The sequence below is a fragment of the Grampus griseus genome (genome assembly GCF_964374135.1).
Source record: "Grampus griseus genome assembly, chromosome: 12".
NCBI classification, from domain to species: Eukaryota; Metazoa; Chordata; class Mammalia; order Artiodactyla; family Delphinidae; genus Grampus; species Grampus griseus.
Window position 1 is genome coordinate 11,985,752 of NC_139006.1, and position 27,504 is coordinate 12,013,255.

General features: G+C 42.5%; 1 protein-coding gene across 1 annotated transcript in view; it reads right to left on the bottom strand.

Moving 5' to 3' along the window:
- Nucleotides 1-27,504, bottom strand: part of FBXW8 (F-box and WD repeat domain containing 8) — a 114,001-nt gene that overhangs the window by 53,928 nt on the left and 32,569 nt on the right. The window contains exon 5 of the mRNA XM_082667783.1: nucleotides 15,430-15,587. Coding sequence (XP_082523909.1) covers nucleotides 15,430-15,587 — 158 coding nt within the window. The remainder of the gene's footprint in view (nucleotides 1-15,429; nucleotides 15,588-27,504) is intronic.

Here is a 27,504-nt window from a genome sequence, read left to right on the forward strand (position 1 = left end):
ATCTTGTTTGGGGGCATACAGGAGGGATATGATCTCTGTTCTCACAAAATTCTCACTGCAGAAAGACGTGTTATAGTCACGAAAATATAACAAAAATATAAAAGATATATACACAAACTGCAATGGGACAATAGCTAAGCTTAAAAATGGATAAGTCCTATTGTCAAACTATTTTAAGATTCCCAAAAAGGAGCAGCTAACTTACGCAGACATTTCAAGTTGAACTGGGTCCACATACATTGCACAATATTAGTCAATACCTATCAGAGCCAAATAAATTTCCTTCCCAAACAGGTGATGATTTTAAAAATTTGATGTAAATTCATTTGAAAGGCCAAGTTTCATCATATTGCAGACACAGCACTAATATGGATTTGGCTCCTAGTATTGGGTGGATTTCTGAAGTGGCAGGACTGTGTCCTTTTTCTGCTACATTTCCTACGGAGTGACTTCACAGTACTGAAAGTGGCTGAACATCAATAAAGGTTTGCTGAATGTTTGTCTTATGTTTTAGCAATGGAACATTTGGTCATAAGAAACAAATCCACTGAAACTGGTTTAAATACAAAAGGAAACTGGCTGAAAAGGAACAAGGCTATTTCATGGAACCCAAGGGCAGGAAATACAGCTGGACAGTAAAAGGGATCAGAACCGGAAGTAGGAAAACATTCAGATCAAGGTAGTACGTTTCTTGTTGCACCATACATCTTGCCTCTGCTTCTCTCTGTAACTGCATCCCTCCCTCTCTACACAAAGCAGCTTTCTCTATTCCCCACTTCACAAGGTCTTCTACTCCAAGCACACAATTGAGACTGAAAGTCTGCAGCCCAAATGGTTCAGCCAAGAACATGAATCAGCTGCCCCAGGCCTGGGGTCCCCATCCTTGTCTACTCAGCTGACGTCAAAAGACCAACTCAAATTCTATGAATATGTCTACCTCTAGAGGGGCTTCAGAGCAAGGAGACACTCCAAAAGGTATCTACCACCCTTATCCTGTATGCTAGGCCAAGGTGAAACAAGAGAAAACTTCTCGGCAAATGCAAAGGGAGCTTCTGTGTGGCTCCTCAGTAGTGACTTAGTAAACAGGTCATTGCCATCATTCCCTGAACCAGGCATAAATAACCCTCAGAGCTGGAGCTGACACCCACACCGGGAAAGCTGAAAGGAGACCAGGTGTCTGTCTTTCTCCATGACAAAACCTCAATGGCTGCATAAAAGATGCTGACCTCTGAGCTAGTGCTGGGATCACAATACTGTTTCATTCATGAGAAAAATGAAAAGGACACAGGCAAAAAAAAAAAAAAAAAAACAAGGGTCTCTCAAAAACTGTGAAAGACCACAATGAGTGAGGGCCATCAGCCCAATAAAGTAGACAGGAGTAGGGCTTGGCAGTCCCACTGCTCTCTGGGCTCAGGGCCCTCCACCTTGACAAGCAGCACCAGGGCTGCAGGAACTCTGAGTTCACCCTAGCCTAGGAACAGTCATTAAGGGGGAGATGAGTAACGATGGCCAGTCTTTGGAGGAGACATAAAGTCTGCTCAGCAGCTGTGGATGGGCACCCATGCCAGTTTGCAGCATGCCCCTTCCACCTCCCAAAGGAGGCCAGCCAGAGTGTGGTAATGAAACTGCACATAGTGGAAATGGGATCTAAATGAGTTTAAACTGATTTATGTTAGCTTTTGTGAAGATTACTCGATATCAGGAAAGTGCTACCACTGTGAAATAATGTCAACAATCCTTAAGACCTCCACCTAATGGTACTTGCACAGAATATTTATATTCCTCATCATAGGAACAAGGACCATAATGGATACCGTTTTTGTTTTATTAGGGATGCATATTTAAATTAATCTGCTATTTGCCTAAACAATTAGCTGCTTCTGTTTGCATGCACAAAGCCAAAACTGCAATTAGGCTTCCATCAAAAAGATAAGTCCCAACTAAAACTGTCCCAGTGGAATCATAAGAGCTCAGGGCAGAACTTCCCAAAATTGCTTTTTAGCATAATGGTAATTATGTTAATTGCTTGAAAGGTAAATAACTGCTGAACTGGTTTTGGAAAAAGACAATTGGTATTATCCCTCCCCTCTGATCTTTTTCATGCACCATTAAATTTAAAACAGGTTAACAGTTTAGAAAGTCATAGACTGGTCACTTATTGTACTGCACAATTTGTCTTGTGGTCTTTCGCGCTTTTTTTCTCTTTTTAAATTAACTATTTATTTTTAGCTGAGTTGGGTCTTCCCTGCTGTGCACGGCTTTCCCTAGTTGTGGCGAGTGGGCGCTACTCTTCCTTGCGGTGCGCAGGCTTCTCATGGCCGTGGCTTCCCTTGTTGCGGAGCTCGGACTCTAGGTGCGCGGGCTTCAGTAGTTGTGGCGCACGGGCTTAGCTGCTCTGCAGCATGTGGGATCTTCCCGGACCAGGGCTCGAACCCATGTCCCCTGCATTGGCAGGCGGATTCTTAACCACTGGCCACCAGGGAAGTCCCATCGCGCTTTCTTGATCGGAACTTATTTTAGCCATGAGCTCCTGTTCACTTGAGCTTGCACAATAAACACCTGACTCTGAGGCTTGGTCTCAGCTTCATAATAACTAAGTAGACAAGATCAACTAACTGCAGTTCAGAGACACTTAGTGACGCTGACTATTCATAAAGCCAGCTGGCAATCTCAATTTCCACCAAGGCAAGTGTAAATAAACACTTGCCTATAAGAAATTAAGGAGGAGTCAAAGGAAATTCTGCAATGAGAAAAAGCATTTTAACAGAAATTTAAAATACACCCATACAGGTCGTAGGTGATCAGTAAATGTTCCTTGCTCTTCCCTGTATGTCAGAGGAGGAGCCATGCAAGAAAGCCAATCCTGCAGATCTCTGGCCGACAGAGAAAAGGCATATTCTTACTACAGTGTAAACCTGGATCAAACAGGCGCCCAGGGCAGGCCACCTCCCAGCCCTGAGGAGGCTGGCCAAGTGCATCTGTGCGTGTGTGTGTGGGGGGGATGCTTCTGACCCAGGATGGGGTGAGGATGGAGTTGGGCCCCACCCAGTTCAGGGGCCCTGATATTTGTCCTTCAGGCACTGCTCTCAGCCCAAATATTTGGAGGTTTGCCTGCTGAGTTTCTCCTTGGCCCACGGCAGCCATGGGAGTGCCTACTGTGGGGGGCCTGGGGTGTGTGTGTGTGTGTGTGTGTGTGTGTGAGTGAGTGAGTGAGTGAGTGAGTGAGTGTGAGAGAGAGAGAGAGAGAGAGAGAGAGAGAGAGAGAGAGAGAGAGAGGGAGAGAGAGAGAGAGAGAGAGAGATGCAGTAACCAAAAATAGCTCTGATGAAGCCTGGACCAGGCTGGGAAAGTGGGAAGAGCTGGGAGAGGGGAGAGTCAGGAGGCAGCCAAGCACAGGTCCCAGTAGTAACATTTTTGGTGGGACTGGGGTTCATTGATATAGAAGCTTCTCACCCACAGCTGAATGACTGCTTTCCCTCTTGCATGTCTCATGTCTAAGTGTAAGGTGCTCCTTGTAACCAGTTGCGTAAAATATCTGCATCATGGGCACGTGTTAAAGAATCTGTGTGTTAAAGAGACATGTGCTGAAGAAACCAGTTGTTAAGAGATTTTCAAGGATGCTTCAAGGGTTATTTCTTTGGGCTTCTTCATGTTTGATTCATGTATTAAATCGGGCATTTAGAATAAATAAATAAATATACCCATAGCACTCACTGAACGTGTACCTCTTCACTCATTAAGTCTACACAACATCACTATGAAATGTAAGCCAGAGATGTAAGTGGCGTAAAGTTTGAGAGGACAAAACAAGTTCTGCTTTCATGGGAGAAGAGGCCAGTAGGACATTAAAATCAGTGTAAACAAGGGACATAAAGAAGGGCTAAATCATGGAGGGTCTTGAAACAGAAAAAACTAAATGAAATTTATCTCTCACCTAGATGCTGCATCCACTGTGCATGTCATCCTCACCATCCCAGCTGAACAGAGCTCTAAAGCTGAACTCTCTTGCTTATGGCAGAAAAACAATACATATGAAGTATTCCGGAAGCTGCATTCCAGACTGACAAGGGAATGTGAATGGGCTTGTGGACCAATGAAGTGACTGGTTAGTGCATAAGCAAAGGAACGACAAGACATAAGATCACCAAAGCAGAAACTGAGTCAAGAAGGAGGAAAGATGAATATATTTAGTGGTCTCAAGTTCAAAGCAGAAAGAAAGAACATTCTAAAAAGAAGAATCAAAAACAAAGAGACAGTAAATTAAAAAGGAGGCAAGTGATATAGTGTAGGAATATGACAATGTGACTAAATAGAAGCATTTACAGTTAGCAAAGTCAAAGGAAAAACAGATCGATGGGGAAGAATTTGGACCCGCTCTTCTATAAGGGGAAGTGCAGAGAAGGCAGACAGTGCAAGGAAGACATCATTGTGCACACAGCCACTAACTCCAGCCAATTTTCTCCTGCACCACAACTAAGTGATGTAAACAATATAGAGTATATCTGGAAAACTATATCAGACGCTGGGACTGGTCAACGTCTCTAGAGAAGAGAGGGGGTGACTGGGGGGAACCAGGACCCCGTAGTGGTAGGGAGAGAAAGAACACTTTTTTACTACATGTTTTTTCTACATGTAATACTACATCAAACAATTTGTTATAATTTGTACACATATATTTATAAATATTAATTTTATCAGTGATGAGATATCTTTATTATTTTTCCCAATCACAATCCACATTTTATAATTAATATTTAACACGGATATACAAAATTAAATTAAAAACTCAAATTCTACTTCCGATTCATTGATGGGTTAAAGTGAATTAAACTCCAAAGGAAAGGGCTTCCCTCGTGGCGCAGCGGTTAGGAGTCCGCCTGCCAATGCAGGGGACATAGGTTCAAGCCCTGGTCCTGGAAGATTTCACATGCCAAGGAGCAACTAAGCCTGTGCGCCACAACTACTGAGCCTGCTCTCTAGAGCCCGCGAGCCTCAACTGCCGAGCCCGCATGCCACAACTACCGAAGCCCGTGTGCCTAGAGCCCGTGTTCTGCAACAGGAGAGCCCACCACAATGAGAAGCCCGCACACCGCCGCAAGGAGTGGCCCCCGCTCGCCGCAACTAAAGGGAGCCCACGCGCAGCAGGGAAGACCCAATGCAGCCAAAAATGAATAAATAAAATAAATTTTTTAAAAAACCCAAAAACTCCAAAGGAATCCGTAACATCACCACCACTTCTCCTGGATCAGGCCGGCACAGGGCCTGGGCTAGGACTGGCATTCAGTAAGTCTTAGCCTCCTTGTTCTTTTTCTTTTTAAAACTACTGTTTACTGCTAACAGGAAAATATGTCTGTCTTCAAAAATAGCTCCACTCATATGTTGAGTGATATAACCGTATAATATTTAGAAACCTGTGTAATTTAAAAGCAGTGCTGGTAACTACTGAAGCTGAGGGACAGGGATACGGGGGCTCATCAGACTATTCTTTCCACTTTTGCATGTTTTGAATTTTCCATAATAAAACAGTTTTAAAAAATAATTTGAAAGGCCATCCCTAACAAAAGCAAAAACATACTAACTTGTATCTTACAAATGTTTTCAGTAGCTGCCCTGAAAACTAAGTGACTTCTCAATTAGGATGGAGTTGCAATGAAACTTCTAATGGTAACACTGGAGGACTTTTACATCTATGTTCATGAGGACTATCAATCTGCAGTATACTTGTTATCATATATTAGTTACTATTTTTCTTCTTTAGCCTTGATAGGTAACGCTGGCCTCACAAGCTGCGTTGAGAAGTGTTCCTCTTAGTCTATTTTATGGAAGTGTGTAGAATTGGTATTATTTCTTCCTTAAGTGTCTGGTAGAATTCACCAGGAAAGCCATTTGGCTTGCAGTCTTCTTTGTGGAAACTTCTAAATTACAAATTCAATTTCTTTAATGGAAATATAGCTATTCATGTTTTACAGTTCTTATTAAGTGAACTTAGGTAGTTTGTTTTTCAAAAAATCAATTTATCCATTTTATCTAACTGGTTGAATTTACTGGAATAAAGTTGTTCAAAATAGTTCACTGTAACTTTTTAATATCTATAGGATCTGTAGTGATGTCCCCTCTTACATTCCTGATGTTGGTAATTCATTTCTTTTCTTCTCTTTTTGTCCTGATCAATCTGGTTAGGGTTTGTCAATTTGATCAAAATTTTCAAAGGAACAGTTGCCCATTTCATTGATTTTCCTCTATTGTTTTTTTCTCTATTCTATTGTTTTTTTCTCTATTCTATTTCATTGATTTCTGCCCTTATCTTTATTACTTTATTCTTTCCACTTATTTTGTTTAACTTTCTCTTCTTTTTCTAGTTTAAGGTGAAAAGCTATACTGTTAATTTGAGACTTTCTCTTTTCTAATATAAGCGCTTAATGCTATAAATTTCCCTCTAAGCATTGCCTTAGCTACATCCCATATACTGATATACTGTTTCTAATTTTCATTCAGTTCAAAATTTACGCATCGTGCTGTGTCATTAAAAATCAGTGTTCAATATATACGGAATCTAAAAAAATGGTTCTAATGAACCTAGGGGCAGGACAGTAATAAAGACGCAGACGTAGAGAATGGACTTGAGGACACGGAGGGGGAAGGGTAAGCTGGGACGAAGTGAGAGAGTAGCACTGACATATATACAATACCAAATGTAAAATGTATAGCTAGTGGGAAGCAGCTGCAACATACAGGGAGATCAGCTCAGTGCTGTGTGACCACCAAGACGGGTGGGATAAGGAGGGTGGGAGGGAGATGCAAGAGGGAGGGGATATGGGGACATATGTATACATATAGCTGATTCACTTCGTTATACAGCAGAAACACAACATTGTAAAGCGATTATACTCCAGTAAAGATGTTAAAAAAAAAATCAGCGTTCAATATACACTATGGAATATTAGCCGTAAAAAGGAACGAAAATGAGTTATTTTTAGTGAGGTGGATGGACCTAGAGTCTGTCATACAGAGTGAAGTAAGTCAGGAAGAGAAAAACAAATACCGTATGCTAATGCATATATATGGAATCTGGAAAACTGGTACTGATGAACCTAGTGGTAGGGCAGGAATAAAGATGCAGACGTTGAGAACGGACTTGAGGATACAGTGGGGGAAGGGGAGGCTGGGACACAACGAGAGAGTAGCACCGACATATATACACTACCAAATGTAAAATAGATACCTAGTGGGAAGCTACTGCATAGCAGAGGGAGATCAGCTCGGTGCTTTGTGATGACCTAGAGGGGTGGGATAGGGAGGGTGGGAGGGAGGCTCAAGAGGGAGGGATATGGGGATATATGTATGCATATAGCTGATTCACTTTCTTGTACAGCAGAAACTAACACAACATTGTAAAGCAATTATACTCCAATAAAGATGTATTTAAAAAAATATATCAATGTTCAGTAAAACCACCCCCCAATTAACCAAAGGATTAACACCAAACCTTGTATCATAAATGCAATGTGCCACTGTTTCCTGCATGATAAAACTATTTCAAATTATTTTCACTAGTAACTTCAAAATTTTGTAGTTATCCTAGAAATTGATCATCTGCTAATGTGTGCCTAGAGCATGAGAACTTCCCTCTCCAGTGTTTCTTAAATTTGAGAGTTTGCAGACCTCTAAGAATTCATCTATGAATCAGTCAGTGTGAAAAACAAAGCATTACAAGGCACACAGGTGATCACTTGGTGCCAACAGCCTATGACTATAAAATGCAAATTCAAATAATGAGATCTCACAGTATGGTTTAGTTACAAGGTCAAAAGATCCAGATTCCTTTTTAAAATTACGATAAAAATACACAGATTTAAAAAAACTTTCTGGGCTTCCCTGGTGGCGCAGTGGTTGAGAATCTGCCTGCCAATGCAAGGGACACGGGTTCGAGCCCTGGTCTGGGAAGATCCCACATGCCGCAGAGCAACTGGGCCCGTGAGCCACAACTGCTGAGCCTGAGCGTCTGGAGCCTGTGCCCCGCAACAAGAGAGGCCGCGACAGTGAAAGGCCCCCACACTGCGATGAAGAGTGGCCCCCACTTGCCACGGCGAAAGCCCTCACACGAAACGAAGACCCAACACAGCCAAAACTAAATAAATAAATAAATAATCAATCCTTCCCTCTACTAAAAAAAAAAAAATTTCCTAGAGATCTCACAACTCCCACCCACGATTTCATCTGTGGAATGCTACTTAAGGAACACTGAACTATTATTTAGTTACAGTGCGTATTCAGTCCAAAGTACATATAAGCAAGTGTAAAACAAATATAACTTCAAACTCCCCTCACTGAAGAATAGAAAAACTTTAAAAAAGCATTTTTATTCAGCAACTTCCTCCATCACATAAACATAGTCTCTATGGCTTGTCTATGAAACAAAATCTAACACCCTAGACCATTCCAGGTGGCAGTCAACTTTAAAGTTCAATGCCCTAAGAAATACTTCCTCAGTACTGAAAGAACCACCTCAGTTCAAAACTCTACATTTCAATTTTTAAATCCACTCTGAATATCTTTAAAATGTGAGCACTCTTACTGTTAAGAAAAAAGGACTCCATCTGGTATTTTTTTGGTTTTTATCAGAAAGTTGTTTCATGTTGTTTTATCCACCAAGTGTCTGAATAAGACTCCTAAGACCTAAGGGTAGGCAACGGTTTCAGGCAAGAATTACTTATTGAAACTTTTAAGAGAAAAATGACCAGAAAAGGCAGGCCTTGAAAAAGCACAAAATTCTCCACAATCCACAGTCAGGTGTCCTAGCCATCTCCCAAGCAATGCATTAGTATGTTAATAATCCACTTCTGAAACACCAGGGGAGAGGAGGAGATTGAATATTACATTCAAAGGTTATGTTATTAAATTGAAATGTCATCATCAACATACAAATGAGAGACATAAACAAAACTATTGAAGAACTGATTTTTTATTAAACATAAAGTTACAAATAAAACTTTAGAAGCACCTAGTCTCTACAGCCGTCTAAAATATGGTCCTACTGTTCACTGCTAAAAAGAAGCTTGGAGAGACCCACTCCCATCCATTGTGTGCACGAGAGTAAATGAGAAATCATAGTCACTTCGGCCCAGGTCAGGCACAGCCCTGGACAATGGAGCATGCGTGCATTCAGACAACTGCACTAGGAGTGCTGCAGGAGTGGATAAGCCACTCTGCCTTGCTTGACAGCGCCACAGAAAGACGACTGTTGGCTGTCCTATCTAGGCTTCCACGTGCTAATGTGCACTGGGTCTTGTTTCTCCTCTCTCCACTGAGGGGGACAAATAAGAACTTCTTTGCACCTAAGAAGTGTGTAATCTCATTTCTCACCAAAGAGTGAGTTTTCGTGACAAACTCTGAACAGGGAGCGGGTTTCGAGTATGCTGCCATTCCCCAATGCTGTGGCTCCAGGCCAAAGGCAGGCAAGCATGGAGCAGATGGAGTCCTGGCAAGGTCTGCACTGTCCCTGCATTAGTAGCATCTGCTCATTACTCAGAACCTTCGCCTGCTTTATCTAATGCTCCAGGAAAAGCATTTTGATTTGATTCATTTCGGTACGGTAACGTGCAACACAATTAGTGGTAAAATCAAACTGGAGGACGGCCAGTGCTGACAATCGGAAACAAGGCAGAAGAAATATGAGGCCAGTGGGTTGGAATTCAAAAAATCACAACTGTGGATCATCTTGCCAAATCTCAACACCCCAGGTGGGTGGTACAGTGTTCCTGCAGGGCCAGGAGGCTAAGAAGGACGTGGGGATGACTAACTTTTTCCCAAAGCAGTTTCCATCTCCCGCTCTGGACCTGACTCCTTCTGCGGAGAAAATGTGTACAGACAGACCATCAAGGGGGTGTCAATGGCTACAGAGCTTCCCTTTGGCACAAACAGGGAGCTGAAGTTCACTGGCTCATTTTATTATCTTATTCTTCTTTTCTGTGGGGCACAGTCCCGAATTTCAGACCTCACGAGGTGAATTTCCTTTGTGCTAGTATGGCACTGCCTAAGAAGCGCGTGTTCCCCGCTCCTAGAAAGAAGCAATACAAAATGTGTGTTTGATTATTTCAACCTGTCTTTGGCCAGAAGTAGTTACTCAGGAGTATGTTGGTACAAATAGCACAATGACAATCTGTTAAACTGAAGTTAAGACCAAAGACAATGCTACCTGAGGTCTGGGGTGAGGTTGGAGGGGGGAATGAGAAGCTGTTGCTTATCTCAGAAAGTAACAATTCCCATCAGACAGGTAAAACAAGCTGAGTGAGAGAGGAGCAAGAAAACACAAGAGCTTTTATCAAAGAAACAATCCTAATACCAAAAGGAATTCAAGACAAAGCAAAGATTTCAGTGTAAACGATGCAGCCAAGGAAGTACTATAGATTTTACCCACAGAAGGGCAAAATGAAACCCAAAATAATAAGACAGACAAACGTGATGATGTAAGTGTAAACAACCAGACAGATCAACTGAACAGAATGTAACATCCAGAAACAGACCGAAATACTAAAAGAGTTTCATGTGCAAAAACTTGTACAGGCAGCACCTCAAACCAGTGAGGTGGAGATGGGCTTTCTAATAAGAGATGCTGCAAAGATATAATCAGATTCATATACTATTATTCTAGGATGAACTCTATACTGGTCAAGATTCAAATATAAAGATAAGCCATAACACTATCATCCAAAAGAACACAAATAACAAATGTTGGCGAGGATGTGGAGAAAAGGGAACCATTATACACTGCTGGTGGGAATGTAAATTGGTGCAGCCACTGTGGAAAACAGTATGGAGGTTCCTCAAAAAACTAAAATTATAACTACCATATGACTAAGCAATTCCACTGCTGGGTATATATTTGAAAAAAATGAAAACGCTAATTTGAAAAGATACATGCATTCCAATCTTCATAGCAGCATTATTTACAATAGCCAAGATATGGAAGCAACCTAATTGCCCATCAACAGATGAATGGGTAAAGAAGATGTGGTGTGTACACACACACACACACACACACACACACTGGAATACTTCTCAGCCATAAAAAAGAATGGAATTTTGCCATTTGCAACAACACGGATGGACTTAGAGGGCATTATGGTAAATAAGTCAGACAGAGAAAGACAGATACTGTATGATCTCACTTATACGTGGAATCTTAAAAATACAACAAACTAGCAAATACAACAAAAAAGAAGCAGACTCACAGATACAGAGAATAAACTAGTGGTTACTACCGGGAGTAGGGGTTTAAGAGGCACAAACTCCTATGTACAAAATAAATAAGCTACCAGGATATGTTGTACAGCACAGGGAATATAGTCAATATTTTATAATAACTATAAATGGAGTACAACCTTTAAAAATTGTGAATCACTATGTTGTACACCTGAAATTTATATAGTATCATCTCAATAAAAAAAAATTTTTTATTGAAGCCCAAACAGTAACAGAAGAAAAAAGAATTACAAGTAGCAGGTACATATGTGAAAAAATTCAACCTCTCTCACACTAAGAGAAATGTAAGTTGAAACATTTGGATACTATTTCTTATCTATCAAAGTGACAAATACTGAACAGTTTGAAACATACTTTGCTGAGAAAATGGGCTCAACTTCATACCCTGCTGGTTCGAGTGCAAAATAATATAAGCCCATGAGCATCCACCTTTTGACCCAGACATTTCTGTAGGAAATAATCCTTCCTGCATTCACATGAAATGTCATACGTACAAGGCTTTTCACTATCACACTGTAATAGCAAAAGCATAACACAACTGTTCCTCAATAAAGGACTGTGTAAATAAACCACAGTGCGTGTACACAATGGAATACCATGAAAAAGGAGCATCTTCTCCATACACTGACGTGGACAACGTTTCAAGCTGTGTCATTAACGAGATGTAAGCATTCCCAGGTTTATTACAGCATTATTTACAATAGCCAAGATATGGATACAAGCCAAATGCCCATCAGTGGATGAATGGATAAAAAAGACGTGGTATACAGACACAATAAAACATTATTCAGCCATGAGAAAGAAGGAAATCCTGCCATTTTCGACAACGTGGATGGACTTTGAGCATATTATACTAAGTGAGATAAGTCAGACAGAGAAAGACAAGAACTGTATGGTATCACCTACATGTGAAATCTAAAAAAGTCAAACCTGTTTAAAAAAAACTGAGTAAAACGGTGGTTATGGGGTGGGGCGGGGGAGGAACAGGTGGGATAAGACTGATGGTGTTTAAAGGTACAAACTTGTAACAAGTGGTGAATAAACCACAGGGTTCTAATGTATAGTATAATGAATACAGATACCAATATTGTCCTATAATTATGTAATGTGATAAATATCACTACAATGGCAGTCATATTACAGTATATAAATGTATCAAAGTAACACAGTGTACACCTTAAACTTACACAATGTTACATGTCAAATGTATCCAATTAAAAAAAGATACGCCATTAAGTGAAAAAAACCAAGGTATGGAATGATATAAAGTAGTACGCTATCTTTTGTTTAAAAAGGGGGGGGAGGGACTTCCCTGGTGGCGAAGTGGTTAAGAATCCGCCTGCCAATGCGGGGGACACAGGTTCGTTCCCTGGTCCAGGAAGATCCCACGTGCTGCGGAGCAACTAAGCCCGTGCGCCACAACTACTGAAGCCCACGCGCCTAGAGCCCGTGCTCTGCAACAAGAGAAACCACCGCAATGACAAGCCTGCACACCACAACGAAGAGTAGCCCCCATTCACCAAAACTAGAGAAAGCCCACGCGCAGCAAAGATGACCCAAAGCAGCCAAAAAAAGAAAAAAAGAAAAAAAGTAATACTTACTTGTATTTACAATAAAGAAATACTAGAAGGATAGAAAACAAACTAAAAAATATGGTTGCTTTAGAATGGAGTGGACAAAAATGGGTAGAAGCAAGACTTTGCAATGCATAACTTTATATATTAGCTTGACCTTACATCCCTTAAAATGTATTACTTAGTCACATGCATTAAATTACAAAATAAAACCCACTCATTTATGGATTAAAAAATTAAAATCACATATTCACATACATACATAACTACTGTCTAGAAAAATAAACCATAAACAAAGTCCATTGAAGAATAAGGGACAAATTGAAAAAATATTTAAAATCAATGACAAGGGTTATTTCCTTAGCCCTTTATTTTCAACTGCAGAAGATAACAACCCAAAGAAAATGGGGAAACAATTTGCAGAGAAAGAAATACAAACACCTAAAAACACAATGAAAAGATGTTCATATATACTTATATAAAGAAAGGTAAACAAAAACAACAGTGAAATACCATGTCCACCTATCAGACAAGCATGAGGAAGCAGTCATTCTCATATACTTTTAGTGAGACTATAAACTAGTGAAACCTTTTTGGAGGGCAATCTGGCAGCATTTATCAAAACGTAAAGCATCTGTAGCCTCCAATCCGGGATTACTGGTAATTTACTCTGTGACTATACTTGCATAAGTCCATCACGATACTTGTTCAAGGATATTGTTTTGCAGCACTGCTTTTAATAACAACAACAACAAAAACCAATCCAAATGTGCATCGTTAAGGGCCCTAATAAATAAATTATAGTACAGCCACATAATGCAATACTACACAAGCTGAAAAAGAACAGGGTTTACCTATAAGTGCTGATATGGAAAGATCCCAAGATGTGTCATTAGGTGAAAAATCAACATGCAGAAGAGTACACAGAGTGGGACATACGTGTGAAACGTGAGAGGAACTAGGAGTAGGGGAGCAGGGAGGAACACTTCAACTTCTTTTTGTATGCATTTTCTTTTTTTATATATTATCCTTTTGTGCTTTGAATTTTAACTACGAAATTTTTTTAAACCAAGTATTTAAAATACATTATGACAATTATTTGCCAAGTATTTACTGAAAAAAGAAGTTTCCCTAGCCTATCTACAAGGTTTCCTATTATTTCTGTGCAACGACAGGGATAAGGGTGACAACTACAATTCTAACCAACAAACTAAAACCGGCAGCACACTTGCACATCACCAAAAACTCTATTTTCAAGCTCACAAGATATGAGATGTGAGGGTGCAAAAAATTGAGATGCACCTCTTTCTAAGTGTCTCTGTGGAGTTATTACATAAACAGCACTACATCCCTGGCATGGCCCAGAAGACACACCAAAGTTCTCAATTTGCGACTGATGACTGATTCAACCTCAAGGAAATAACTTAGTCGGCTTCTCTGGACCTCAGTTTCCCGATCTGAAGAAGAATGTGTGTGTGGCAGGAAGAGGCTACTGGATGGTTCTAAACCTGTATATGATTCTAACTTAAAAGTATTACAACTTCTGCATAGTTGTTTGAAAAAAACCTCATTGATAATTCGGCACATAGGAATCACACTCAAGCTGCTCTTATGTTATCTATTCAGGATGTTAACAAACATACACGAACTATGACATACCCCAGAGACAGCTTAGCTGAATTTCTAGAGGCTGAAAGGAAAATCCATCAATGGTGCCCAATTAATGTCAAACCAAAAAAACAGAGTTCATGTTAAAGTAATAAAATGAAAATATTTAATATTTCAGCTCTAATTTTTATTTCTTAAATGGCATATGGATATAAAATTCCCATTAGGTCCTTTACTACAGTCTTGTCCCTCTGAGCTACCTCTGAAGATTTGCAACCACGCCATGACAGGAACGCTAACATTCTGCAATATCTTGTGATCCAACTTTCAGGCAAGTGGGGAGACAAAGCTTTTGGAGACTCAAACTTTACAACATAATGGAAGTTAGGAGCATGAGAGGTAGTATACAATATCACAGCCATCAAAATTATTAGACTCTTCTTACCTAGTTCTGTAAATCCACAGCTGCCCACACACAAAAAGAATTCTGTTGATCCCAGAGAGACAACGTATTACCATAAATTATCTCGTATGGTATGTAAGTGCCAGGAAAAGGTAGGCCCTGCCTACCTTTATTTTTCTATTTCCGTATTTGTCAATAGATTATCTATGTCTATCCTCTTTTCACTCTTTCCTTTGGATCAAGCAGAGACGAAAGGAAAAGTAGGCCAAGTATATTTAACACCAAAACAAGTTATTTGCTTAAGATGGCTTGGCCAGCCTTGTCTGGCTCTAAAACCTAGCCCTACAGTTCCAGTAGGAATTAAACACCAGTTTGAAAGGGCGCTGTGTTCCAATGCCTACTAATGCATTGAGGGTTATTGGCCAACTTCTTCACATAAAGGCAAGAATAAGGGTGTGTGTGTGAACATGTGTGTGCCCACATGTATGTACGGAGGGATTATGGGTGGAGCCGGCCACAGCTGCTTAATTTTTGTCAAGCTTTTTTTTTTCCTTAACAGGGAGGAGGCTTGTGGTTACTTACCATCCTCATAAGCCGCTACCGCCAGCGAGCTGTTTATCCTCACAAAGGAGACATATGGCTGCATTCCAGGCTCATCCTCCTCGTAGTCCGATTCCAGGAAGGGGGCTGTGTAGTCCCAGGTGCGGGTGTCCCACACCCTCACGTCCCCTGATGTATATCTGGAAAAGAAGGACACGCTTGGTTCCAAATGGGGAATGAAGAGCAGGGCCACCGTGGAGAGAATGGGGAAGCCTTAAAACGACAGAGGAGTCAGATCTGGCCGGTGTGGAGCCACTGCTGCAACACTGTTTACACGAGTCACTCCAACAAGAGGAAATGGCAACTCTGTAACAGAAAGGCCAAGAGCACGTTTCCTGTTCTCGTAGCACAATGGGGACAATTTCAAGTGAGAATACTGTAATGAAAAATTGGGTAGCAAGATCTCCTTGTTTTTCCTTTTTGACTATTATAACCAACCTGCTACCTTAAGTCCTCCCAGTAAAGGGATCACTAGCAGAAATGTGTAGAAGCCACGCTATTTATACACAGACGCGCACACGCGAAAGACAGAGCGGGAACTGCTAAGGACTAATGGTCTTACAGGCACAAGCTTTCTAGTACTTCATCCATGCATCAGATTTGACTGATTAAAGTCCCTAAAGACTAATTGATTTGCTGAAACAATTAAATCTTGCCTTTAGCAGCCAGACAGTGCTGCCTTCTCATGAAAAGCTCTTGCCAACATGTATGACACACCCTGGTTTCGCCCGCTTAGAGGACAGGAGCGCTCACTCTCTCCGATTACACCTGCCACTGCAGCAAATGCCTCACTCCATCAACACCAAGGCAGGGCCAGAACCTGCGCAGACACCGGGCCCCGAAGATAATGGAACGGCCAGATGATGAGGTGGTGCGCTGGCTGCCACTGAGGTGTGTACGCTAAGTTCTTCACATCTGCTACAGGGGGTTTGATTCAACATGTAAAGCAACGGTGGGAAAGCACGTTAGAAACGGGGTAATGTATGTATATCGATGCTCCTCTCACTTCACCCCAGCTTCCACCTCCCCCCTCCGGCCCCGTGTCCTCAAGTCCATTCTCTATGTCTACGTCTTTATTCCCGCCCTGCCACTAGGTTCATCAGTACCATTTTTTTTTTTTTTTTTAGATTTCATATACATGCGTTAGCGTACGGTATTTGTTTTTCTCTTTCTCATTTCACTCTGCATGACAGACTCTAGGTCCACCCACCTCACTACAAATAGCTCAATTTTCTTTCTTTTGATGGCTGAGTACAGGGAGATCAGCTCGGTGCTTTGTGACGACCTAGAGGGAGGCTCAAGAGGGAGGGGATATGGGGATATATGTATGCATATGGCTGATTCACTCTGTTGTACAACAGAAACTAACATAGCACTGTGAAGCAATTATACTCCAATAAAGATTAAAAAAAAAAAAAAGAAACGGGGTAAGAGTCTCATGATGAACCCACACAAACACAGAGAAAGGCAGACAACTGTAAAGGTGTTCAGTCTTCCTGAGGCCAAGCCATAGTTCCTTCTTTGATCTCATATTACAAGTGTAGAATCGAACAAGATAACTCCAAGATTTATTTAATTACTTAAGTCTATGACATGATGCATCTATGAAGTGGTTATAGATGAATTTCTCATGCGAGGTTTCTTAATAAAGAAACTGGGAATATTCTGATTCAGGAATGCTTCATTTACTAAATGTAGCAGTGTTTCCCTCAAATTATTAGTTGACAGCAAATACGTACATTATGAATTCAAAGGCCATCCTGTCACACACATTCTCTAGGTTGGAGCACTGGACTCTCTCCCTGTAGGACAGTGACTGGAGAGTGTATGCGTAGTGTAAAGAGGCAATAGGAGAGACGTGCTTTCTAAAACTGGACTGATGGGCCTCTGTTTGACCACTGATCCTCCAGTAAAGAGAAACGCTCACTCCATGAGTGTCATTACACCTGGCGATGCACAAGCAAAGGCAGCTATTGATATCGCCACGGCCGCTGGCTCCCAGACCCTCCAGGCAGAGCTCCATATCACCTTCAATGAGGAAACCTCCATAAGAACACACACTGCACTGCACCAAAGCTACCAGGCTCACCCTGACACCCTGAAAATGACTCCAGCATTCCCTGCAATAAGGCCACATGCTTAGCAACAGAGACACTCAACAGAGATAACGTGGCTGAATTTCTAGTCTGTGTATGATTATTAGATTCTTAAGGTTAAATTCTATGTGAAAGGAACCGGCCAATTCAGAAAAGAAGGGTAAGAAGGATGGCAACATCTTTCAGAAATACAGAGAAGGTAAGTGAAAGACAGAGGGAACTCAGGAGATCAGAGGACTCAGGAACTTTGAGAGAAAGAAGTACACAAACCAGGAAAACGTATGTACTTTCCATCAGTCTTGGTCACTCTGTTTCTTATGACCTGCATATGGGACCACACCAGCCGTCTTCACGTGGTCCTCTGAGGTGCCCCCTTAGTGGATACAGAGGACAGGATTTGGGTGGCCTGAGAGCCACCATCCGCAAGCTCCCTTTACACAAGGGGTTCCAAGGTAAAGCAACAACCACCAAACCAAAACTTGAAAAACTGCTGAACCACACAACCGTGAGCTATGAAATACAATGTGTCTCTCTCTTTTGGGGAAGAGGAGAGACGGAGGGCAGAGGTCACCCAGAGAGGAGCATCTTTTAACATCGAAAAGGCTCCTGACCAGCCTCTTCTTCCATGCGGCTGTCCCCTTCCCACTGCCATTCCACCCACCTAAAATTAAACACGTGCTCTCCTCAAAAAGCCTCAGCCCACAACCAGACTGGCCTGTTGCAAGTTCCTGATTCTGTCGGTGACAGCATCCATCCCAGGTCACTGGTACAAAACCGAGGGGCTCCTCCATACCTCCTTCCCTGGCCACCCACACTGCTACACATGCGGTCAGCACGCCCTTCCTGCCCTTCTCGTTCCCCGTCTGCCAGCAGGTCCCACTCCCGCATCAGCTCCCGGCCGCCCCACGGCAGCCTCCTCACTCCTGAGCCTCGCCCACCTGCAGCCAGCCCCGCACCAGCCAAGCCCTCAAAAATACCTGACTACGCGGATCTCTCTCCCTCTCTCTCCACACTAGACCCTGAGCCTTATCATCTACCATGACAGCGGCCTAGACTTTCCTCGAGTGGCAACTGTGTGAGTACGTGTGTAGTCATCTGACTGTTCGTCTCCCCTACGAACCCACAAGCTTCTAAGGTCAGGGGTTGGGTCTTGCTCACTGATGTTGATCCAGTGACCAGAACAGTAGAACTACGATAGTACTTGACACCTAGGAAGCCCTCTGTAATCCTGAGGCCTCAACACCACACTGAATGAAGCTTTAACTACCGGCCAGGCACTGAGAACTCTCCACAAACTGGCCTCCACCCCTCTTCCAGCCTCACTTTCTCCTCTTCCTTAGCATGAGCTGGCCTCTAGCCAGGCCTGCCGTTCACTGGCTTCCACACCATAGGTGTCTCTGCACCTTGGCTCCACCTTTCTGGAGCCCCTTCCCTCCCCATGAACCAGCTGGGTGGGTCAACCTTGGCTACACATTAGAGTCACCTGGGATGCTTTTAAAACTCCCAATACCCAAGGGCACACCAGATCAATGAAATCTGACTCTCTGGGGGTGGAACCAGACAACAGTGTTTCCCAACGTGCCACCAAGATTGAGAACAACCTACCTCACTCAAGCCCACCAACGTCTCAAGGCCTAGCCCAGGCCCTCCTCCTCCATGAAGCCTCTCTGACTCAACTACTGCGCCCTTGGACCTGAAGAAATGGCGTTCACTGCTACATCCCACGTCTCCTCACCCTGACCGTGAAGTCCTCGTGAACGCCCTACCTCAATGCCACAGCCTCCATCACAGTGCCTTACACACAGCTGAAAGAAGGGGGTCCCCAGCTGCTTTGAGTGGCATCTCCTTTTCTTTCTGCTGCCCACCTTCTAGTGCTAATGATCAGTGAAACACCGGAATGCGTGCATCGAGATGCGTCAGACTTCTTGCATTTACTGCCAAACTGATTAAAACCTCTCTATAAAACACGGAATAAGCTAAATTATTTTGGTAAACATGAAATTTTCCATATATATCCGTTTAAATCAACTCCATTCTTCATGGCTAAAAAGCATGATAATAGCATAAATGCTGCAAAGCAACTCACAAGGCAAATATAAAAGACTCGGTGTCTCCTTTATGATGGGAAAAGAGAATAAATATCCCATTTCAGCAGGTACTACACGATGACTCAGCAATAGGCTCTAAAATCTAACACATGAAAGCAACCATAGCAGTGGTGCTCAGACTGTGTTAATGAACTCGTGCTAAAGAAACAGACATTTTCATGAGGTTAAAACACTGGTTGGGGCAGAGGGACCTGGACCAAACTCTAAATGTGATCTAAAAGCGCTTAATAACGTTGGCCAGGAGAAGCAAGAACAGATAGGAAAGGGAGGTAGGGAAAAGGGCTGATTCTTCTCCAGAGCTCCAGATGTCTTTATGGCTGCCTAATGACAATTACACTCAACCAATTAAGACACCACTATGACAGTTGCATTGTCAGTAAGCCTTTGGACCCCAATGTTGATGGCTCTCTAATTAGTGTCTGTGCAAAGTACAACTGCGACTAATATATTAGCTGATGTAAGAACGCTAAAGAAAAACTAAGGAAGAAAGAAGCCTTTTCCAAACGAGTAAGGACGTCCCGGCCCACGGCACGGACCAGTGAAGCTGTATGCTTTTCCCAGTCTTTTTTTATGCTTGGCAACGTTGAGTTTACCTCCAAATAAATAGGTCAGAGACCACAGCTGATTTTTTGTTGAAAGAATGGGAATAGAGCCTCTTTCAAGCTCGGCACACCAGAGCAACTGCCAATTTAAAATGATTTACCATGGAAGAGCTTTCGTTAACTAGTACATTTCCAATAAGCAGACTACTTATTTGGACTAGGAGACCTGAAGAAAATGGAAGAAGTGCTGTACAGCTGCAAACCACCTTGAACCTTTCTCCTCCTCTAAGGAGCCAAGCAGGTGGGAGCTGTGGGGGGATGGTTCCATTTTGCTTCCAGCTGCCAGTGATTTGCTAAAAAAATTTTTTTCAAGGCTCTTCACAACAACCTGGGGCACTGTTTTAAGAATCTGGTAGTCAGGTTAAGTGACTTACCCAAGGTCACAAGAAACATTTTAATGACACAGCTGGGGTCAAACCGGGTCCCCAGGCTTTTCTCTAACTGCTGCTCTAGCCAACAAGTCACTCTGCCTCCTCCGATGAGTGTCTGTAAACACATACGGTTTTTAAGAACCATCCCCATTTAAGTGCAATATAAGGAATTTACTGTTTTCAATACTGTGACTCAGGCTTGCCGGACATAGCCCCTGACCCTAACTCATCAATTCTACCACTACAGCTCAACTGGAAGGCAAGAAGCCAACAACAAAAAAGCTCAGTATGCTGGCAAGGGGCGTGGGACTGGGCAGATGCAAAGGTGCCGCCTACACATGCTTTACAGGTGATGTGGGAGCACATGTGGGATGGCTGGTAAAACTTCACCCTCTACAGGACCACAGTCACAGAGCCACCCCCAAAGTCACAAGTCTATTCTGATCAAGTACTCACAGCAGCCAAAAGGAGCCTTGTTATGAGGCCTCAGGCCAGGAACAGCAAATGGTTTCATTTGTGTGTCAAATCCAATAAATCAGTAGTGGCTGCCTACAGCCCTGTGTTGAGAAGGATTCTGAAGCTGTATTCCATCCAACTCACCAGAAAAATAAATGCTGTAATGGATTTTTCATGCCCACCGTTGGTTTGGGAGTGAGGAGCCATGGAATCTATGCAAGTTACTTGCGTCCTTACTCCATACAAAACTCTGCCTGGGGACTTCCCTGGTGGCCCAGTGGGTAAGACTCCACGCTCCCAACGCAGGGGGCCCGGGTTCGATCCCTGGTCAGGGAACTAGGTGCCGAATGCCACAACTAAAGGAGCCTGCGTGCCGCAACTAAGACCTGGTGCAGCCAAATAAATAAATAAAAACTCTGCCTGGCCAACTCCTAGTCATCCCTTCCAGACTCAACTGAGAAGTCACTTCTCAGGAGAAACCCTGCCTGACTTGGAGCCTACACTAGGTGCCTCTCCCCAGTGTGTTAGGGTGCCCGCTCTTCCCCTACCCTAACCTCTCTCACACTGTCCTGTAACCACCTGTAACTGTATCCCTTTGGCCTATGAGCAAGGGATGTGTACCCCTCCCCTCAGCAAGGAAAGCAAGAGATGTGTACCCCTCCCGTCAGCAAGGAATGTGTCTGCAGTATTCATCTGTGCTTAGTACATACTGAATGAACGATTCTGACTTAAACTCAGAAGATGGAAGTGGTTTAAAGCCTACAAAGCAATTAGGCAGAGGCCCCTACAAGTGCAGTGCCCACATTTCAAGAAATGTTCATTATGCCCTTAACATGCAGAGGTTTTAGGAGCTAGTCACACATACTCCATACTTTCTTTAGTAATACCAAAGATTACAAATCAATGAAAGCAAGAGTATTTACTGTTTTCTATGAAACATGACTGTGTTGTATTATGCAATTAACAAAATGAACTCAATCCCACGGTGCAGTCTTTCTGTGGAAATGCACTACTACAAACATCAAGTGCAGCTTAAGATGCATCAATTGAAAAATAATGAACATCTTAATGGACCTTACGAGATCCATGCACTACACACTTAAAACTGTTTTCCATACATCTTGGTTAATCACAATCAATAGAGTCAGAGCCAATGATGATTATGCAGAGTAACTGTAGCTGTGGCCCTTCCCATTATTCCTTGGAGAACCAGAGATGGATAAATGCAGTCATGAGTTCACCAGTATTTATTAAGGATATTCTGGAGCTCCTTCATTAAGGATATAATAAATGTAAAGCTCTCCTCTGGTCTCTTATCAATATCTTACCTCAGACTTACTTACCAGAAAAGCATGTATACCTCACAGCAGAAAATAAAAGTATTTATAAAAAGAGGTCCCTAATGGGTAATGATCGAATTCCTTATGGGAAACAATCCAATGTCATAATAAGCAGCAGCACAAAGTCTATATAACGCAAGGTTGAAAGGAACTGCCAAGAGAAACAGTTTTTTAAAAAGGAGAAAGACAGAAAGCAAGTCCTTAGTAAGTATAAATATGGGGTGACATTTATCTAATGCAATTTTTATCACCAATCTGTATTTACAAAGCATCTGTTATCATCTCAAGAGCCTCAAACTAATCCTATGTATTATCCATTTTTATACATTCACATGAAGCTAGAGTATTACAAACACCATCCTTGAGGTCCTCAGCTCCTGAATAGCAAGTGTTGTAAAATTCAGGGCAAATACACACTATTTCAGATCAAAGCCATATTTTGGCATGGTACATGGTCAATACAAAGGCACATTTTTAATTACTGGGAAAAGTGGAGAAAAAATGGCTAAAAGCAAGATATTTCAAGTTATCTTAGACACGTGCCTGTGTCTGAACTATTATTTTCCAACAGTTCTTAATTATAAACAATGATAACATTCCAATAAAGTGTCAATAGGCAAAATGAACCAACCAGAGATTCAGACACCAAATTTTACATATATAAACTGGAAGCTCAAAATGTTGCTTCATGTCTACATAAGACTGGCAACCCTCTCGACTCTGTCCAGGTTGTGACAGACAGAGCTCTAGGAAGGATAAAAGCCAGAACGACAGCCAGAGGTCACTTGGCTGCTAGAGACGTGTGTGTGGTTTTGCTTGGTGTCACTTGCCTCAGAGGGAATGGAGATGGAGGAAGTGCAGGAGACCAAACAGGACAACTGAGTACTTTTCAGGGAAAGAAGACACCTAGCACTTGGTGACATCAGACGATCCAGTTTTCCCTCCAACCACACTTGACAGAGAAGAAACATGGATACACAGTCACTGTTCCTTCCAGTCAAGGCAGGAGTTGCACCCTAAAAAGGCAGATCACCACAGCAGAAAACGGAAGGAGAGGAATTTAGGAGTGCTGAGAAAAACCTTGACACAAAGAGGGGGCTTGATGTTTTTTAAAACCAAAACGGGGGGGGGGGGCGGGGAATGGTCCTCTAATGTGAATAGTATGCTTTCTTACGCAAACTGAAGCGCTTCAGACTTATGAATCTTAAGTGACAGTGAGGAGGGACTTCACTGCAAAACACCACCATACTCCTGGGCATCTGATAAAAGCTTCTCGTGAGCTAATAGCTTAATGGTTAGCAGAGCTGGCACAAGGCTCCCAGTGAGCCCCTCCGCTTGACTTTCTCCGGCAAGTTTTACCCGAGATGCTCTCCTTCACTAGATGGCAGTAAAGCGAATATATTCCTGGCAAATTATACCTAGACCTACATCTCAGGTTATAATGTGACCCTTCTGAACTCATGATGTCATCTGTTTTCAACACCCTTAACTCCCAGAGTGCAACTGTGGAGAAAGAGGACGGTCTAGGCCTCACAAAACAGGACTGGGATGCCGTCATAGCCTCGTCCCTTCTAGTCTTTTCCCTCAATGATAAACGTATAATTTGAGAGACATTCTAAAATTCTCGGAGCTCTCACCACAAACAAACAAAAACAAAGAAACAAACACCATGCTTCCTAATCACTTATTATCAACCAACTTTCTAGATAACATCTCTTCTTCTAAATCCAAGGAAGACACACGCTAAACCTCACCGCATTTCAGGAACGCTACCAGACCACAAAGAAAACACAGACACAGGCTGAGCTCTGAGAGAAAGAGACAGGTGGCTTATCGCAGAGATTGGTGGCTTCTCAGCACAAATTATTCTCAGGTTAAAGAAATGGGAAATTTTAGCCAGAAAAAATCAAAGTAAAGGTTGTATTTGAATTACATACTTAGTCACCGTTGAAGGAACTTCCACTTACCTGACCAGCAAAGAAAACCACTGTTTCTGGTATCTTCTGGGATGCTGCATATCACTGCTAGGTGGCCACATGACACCACAGAGAGGCACGAGCAAGGGCCAGAGTTAAGAGCTTGGTAAGTCAAAGATGCGGTAAGGAGGCTCAGAGAGTGCAGGGTCTCAGAAGTGCAAGAAGTTTTCCTTCTATACATACCTTCCCCAAAGTTTCCTCGGTGCTGGGACTGGTGTTAGGCTCTGAGGTTACAAACATGCTTTATACATGGCCCCCACCATTTGAAAACGGTACAGGCAACAAGATAAAACTCTTGATCTTTATCTTTATTTATGGCACTGACCAAAAAAAAGGAAGGTGCACTCAGGAGACCGGGTTTGAGGGATGGTTTAGAGACTTCAAGGCAAAAAGTTATATGGGAAAGAAGTTGAGGATTATGAAGGCATTTTAAAATAATTTCTTTTTTAAAATTTTTTGGCTGTGCCACACGGCATTCAGGATCCTAGTTCCCCACCCATGGATTGAACCCGTGCCCCCTGCAGTGGAAGTGCAGAGTCTTAACCACTGGACTGCCAGGGAAGTCCCTAAAATAATTTCTTAATCTGGAAAAAATAAAAATCCATCCACCTAAATCCAGTAATATTAAAAAACAGGCAGAAAACTAAACGGTACACACCAAAAGCCACAACGGGAATTGTGGCAGCATGCTGGGGTTTAGGTGGATTTCTCGTCTCCACTTTCTAATAGTTTTGCAAAGACAATGTGGTTTTACTACTGTTTTCATTTTTAACAGAAAGGAAAGGTCCACACATGCCATGAAAGAAACCAAAGTGACGCTATAATAGCCAAGCCATCAGAGTAGCGAGCGAGGGCTGCAGAAGGCAGCGCTGGGGCCCGGCTCTCCACACGCCCCCCGCATAAGCACAGCAAGGCAGGCAGGGCACGGCTGCCAGCTCACTCCCCGGACCTTGCTGAGCCTCAGCTACCTCACCCAGAATGAGTGTTTCGGAAGAGAATCTCTAAGTTCCTTCCGGGTTTCAAGCTGTATGATTCTAAGTTGAAAAAAACTAAGAAATCGGAGAACAGACAAAAGAAATTAGGAATTCCTCCAGCTTCCCACGTAACATGGAGTATACAGGTGGGGGGAAGGGAGTCTATCAAATGTTAATCCTTTTTTTCAGACTAAAAAAAAGTATTAGTACTACAGAGCATTTAATGAAATATTATATATCACCTCTAGTTTTAAAAGACGCTTACAAATTAACTGAAAAAAAATACATGGCTGTAAGGTTAAGACAAAAATGCTTAGGCGAAGCCTCAAGGCCACGTGATTAGCTGCCCTATAAGCTGCAGATAATCACCCCTCCGGAGGTGTGAGGAGGGTAGACGCTGGGGCAGAGCGGCAGTGGGGCGCTAACAGGCTAGCACCCCATGGAACCTGTGGGAGGAGGCAAGGCTTGAGCTGGGCGCGAAAAAACGGGGACTGGGTTTCTTTCGGAGGTAATGAAAACGTTCTAGAATTAGATAACGGTGGGCAGTTACACAACCTTGTGAATATACTAAAAATCACTGACTTACACAATTTAAAAGGGTGGATTTTATGGCATGGAAACAGCATCTCAAGTTAAAAAAAAGACATGGTCAGAGGTGACTAGGACAGTGTGGCAGGGCGGGGGGAGGGAACCAAAGGTGCCCTGGGAAGAGTAATGAGGAAAAAGGGAGGTTGGAAACAAATTTCAAAGGCTCCAAACATCAGGAAAAGGTAACTGGAAAACTATCACCCATGAGACAGGAGAGGAAGCAAACACTCATGGACAAGAGTGAAAGATCAAAGCTTTGAGAATAACGTCTGTTTCCTCTGCTGGAAAAACAAGCCTCAGGTAAGAGGCGTCCCGGTCCTTTCACTGGACAGGGACTTGAGTGTCTCCACGTTTCCGAGTGAATGCGCATCTGAAGGGTGCCCTGGTTCTGCGCGCAAAGAAGAGTAAGGCAGAGCCGAGACTGGGTTCGCTCTAAGCTTAAGTGTGACACAAATTAGTCTAAGCCTAAGCAATGCAGTTCCAATCCAGGAACATTTACACAAAAGGACTGAAAAGCTGGGAAGAAGCTGGGGCAAGATTCTGCAACATAATCTTCATCAATTATATAAAATAATTTTACAGGTTTAAATGCAAAAATGTCACATCGGTTAGCTGCAGATATAAAAAAACTAAGCGTCTGAACAGATTCTACTTGTGTAAAAAAATAGAGAAGAAGGAAGGGAAGAAGAAAAATAGGAGAAATGCAAGAGAAGTAAAAGAGAAGGAAATGGTGAGATGGCCACTGTCTCTTTAAGAAGCTCCTTGGAGATACATAACTGCAGAAAGCCTGGTGAATACAACATTGATTGGGAATGAGGTAACCACAAACACCGCTGTCTCAAATGAAAAGGGATTCAAGATCTGACCCAGAAAACAAGCATCGTAACCACCAGATAAAATTTTAATGATAAACACAAAATGCTCTATATACAAGCAAGATTGAAGTATCTGATGCTAGGCCATAAACTAAGGTTCTCTTAGAAAGAGGGGCCATGAGGAGCCTCTCTGACCCACAGATCAAGTTTCATCTTATCGATCCACTAAACTCTGCCATCGCTTTGCTTTGTGCTGGCATAATCTGTAATGTTGAGCAGGCCTCGAGGGAACGGAGAGGCAGGAAAAGAAGGACTGGCATCTGGACTAGTGTCCAGATAAGAAATTCATAATTGGCTTTCGAGAATCGTCTCATTTCTAATTCCTTTTATGACTCTTTCAGTTCAATCTCAATAGTCTGTCCTCAAAGGCCCCTGACACACCAGGAGACTTCTCTAAGCTAGAATGATCCCAGTCCCTTTGGGAGTTATTGAGGAATCTCAGAATTAGCAGGTGAAAAGGATCTTACCTAGCATGAGCTCTCAGGCCCATACTTGAGCAATGAGGGGCAGAAGCCTAGAGCCACACTGATAACTGAAGGGATGAAATTCTAGATTTCTGGTCCATTAGTTTTTCTAAAAGTAATAGTTCTATAGCACTCCCAATAAGGGTATTTACTGGCCTCGAAATCATGGCCAGTAAAACACAAGGTAATGGAAAGTGTTCCTCCTAA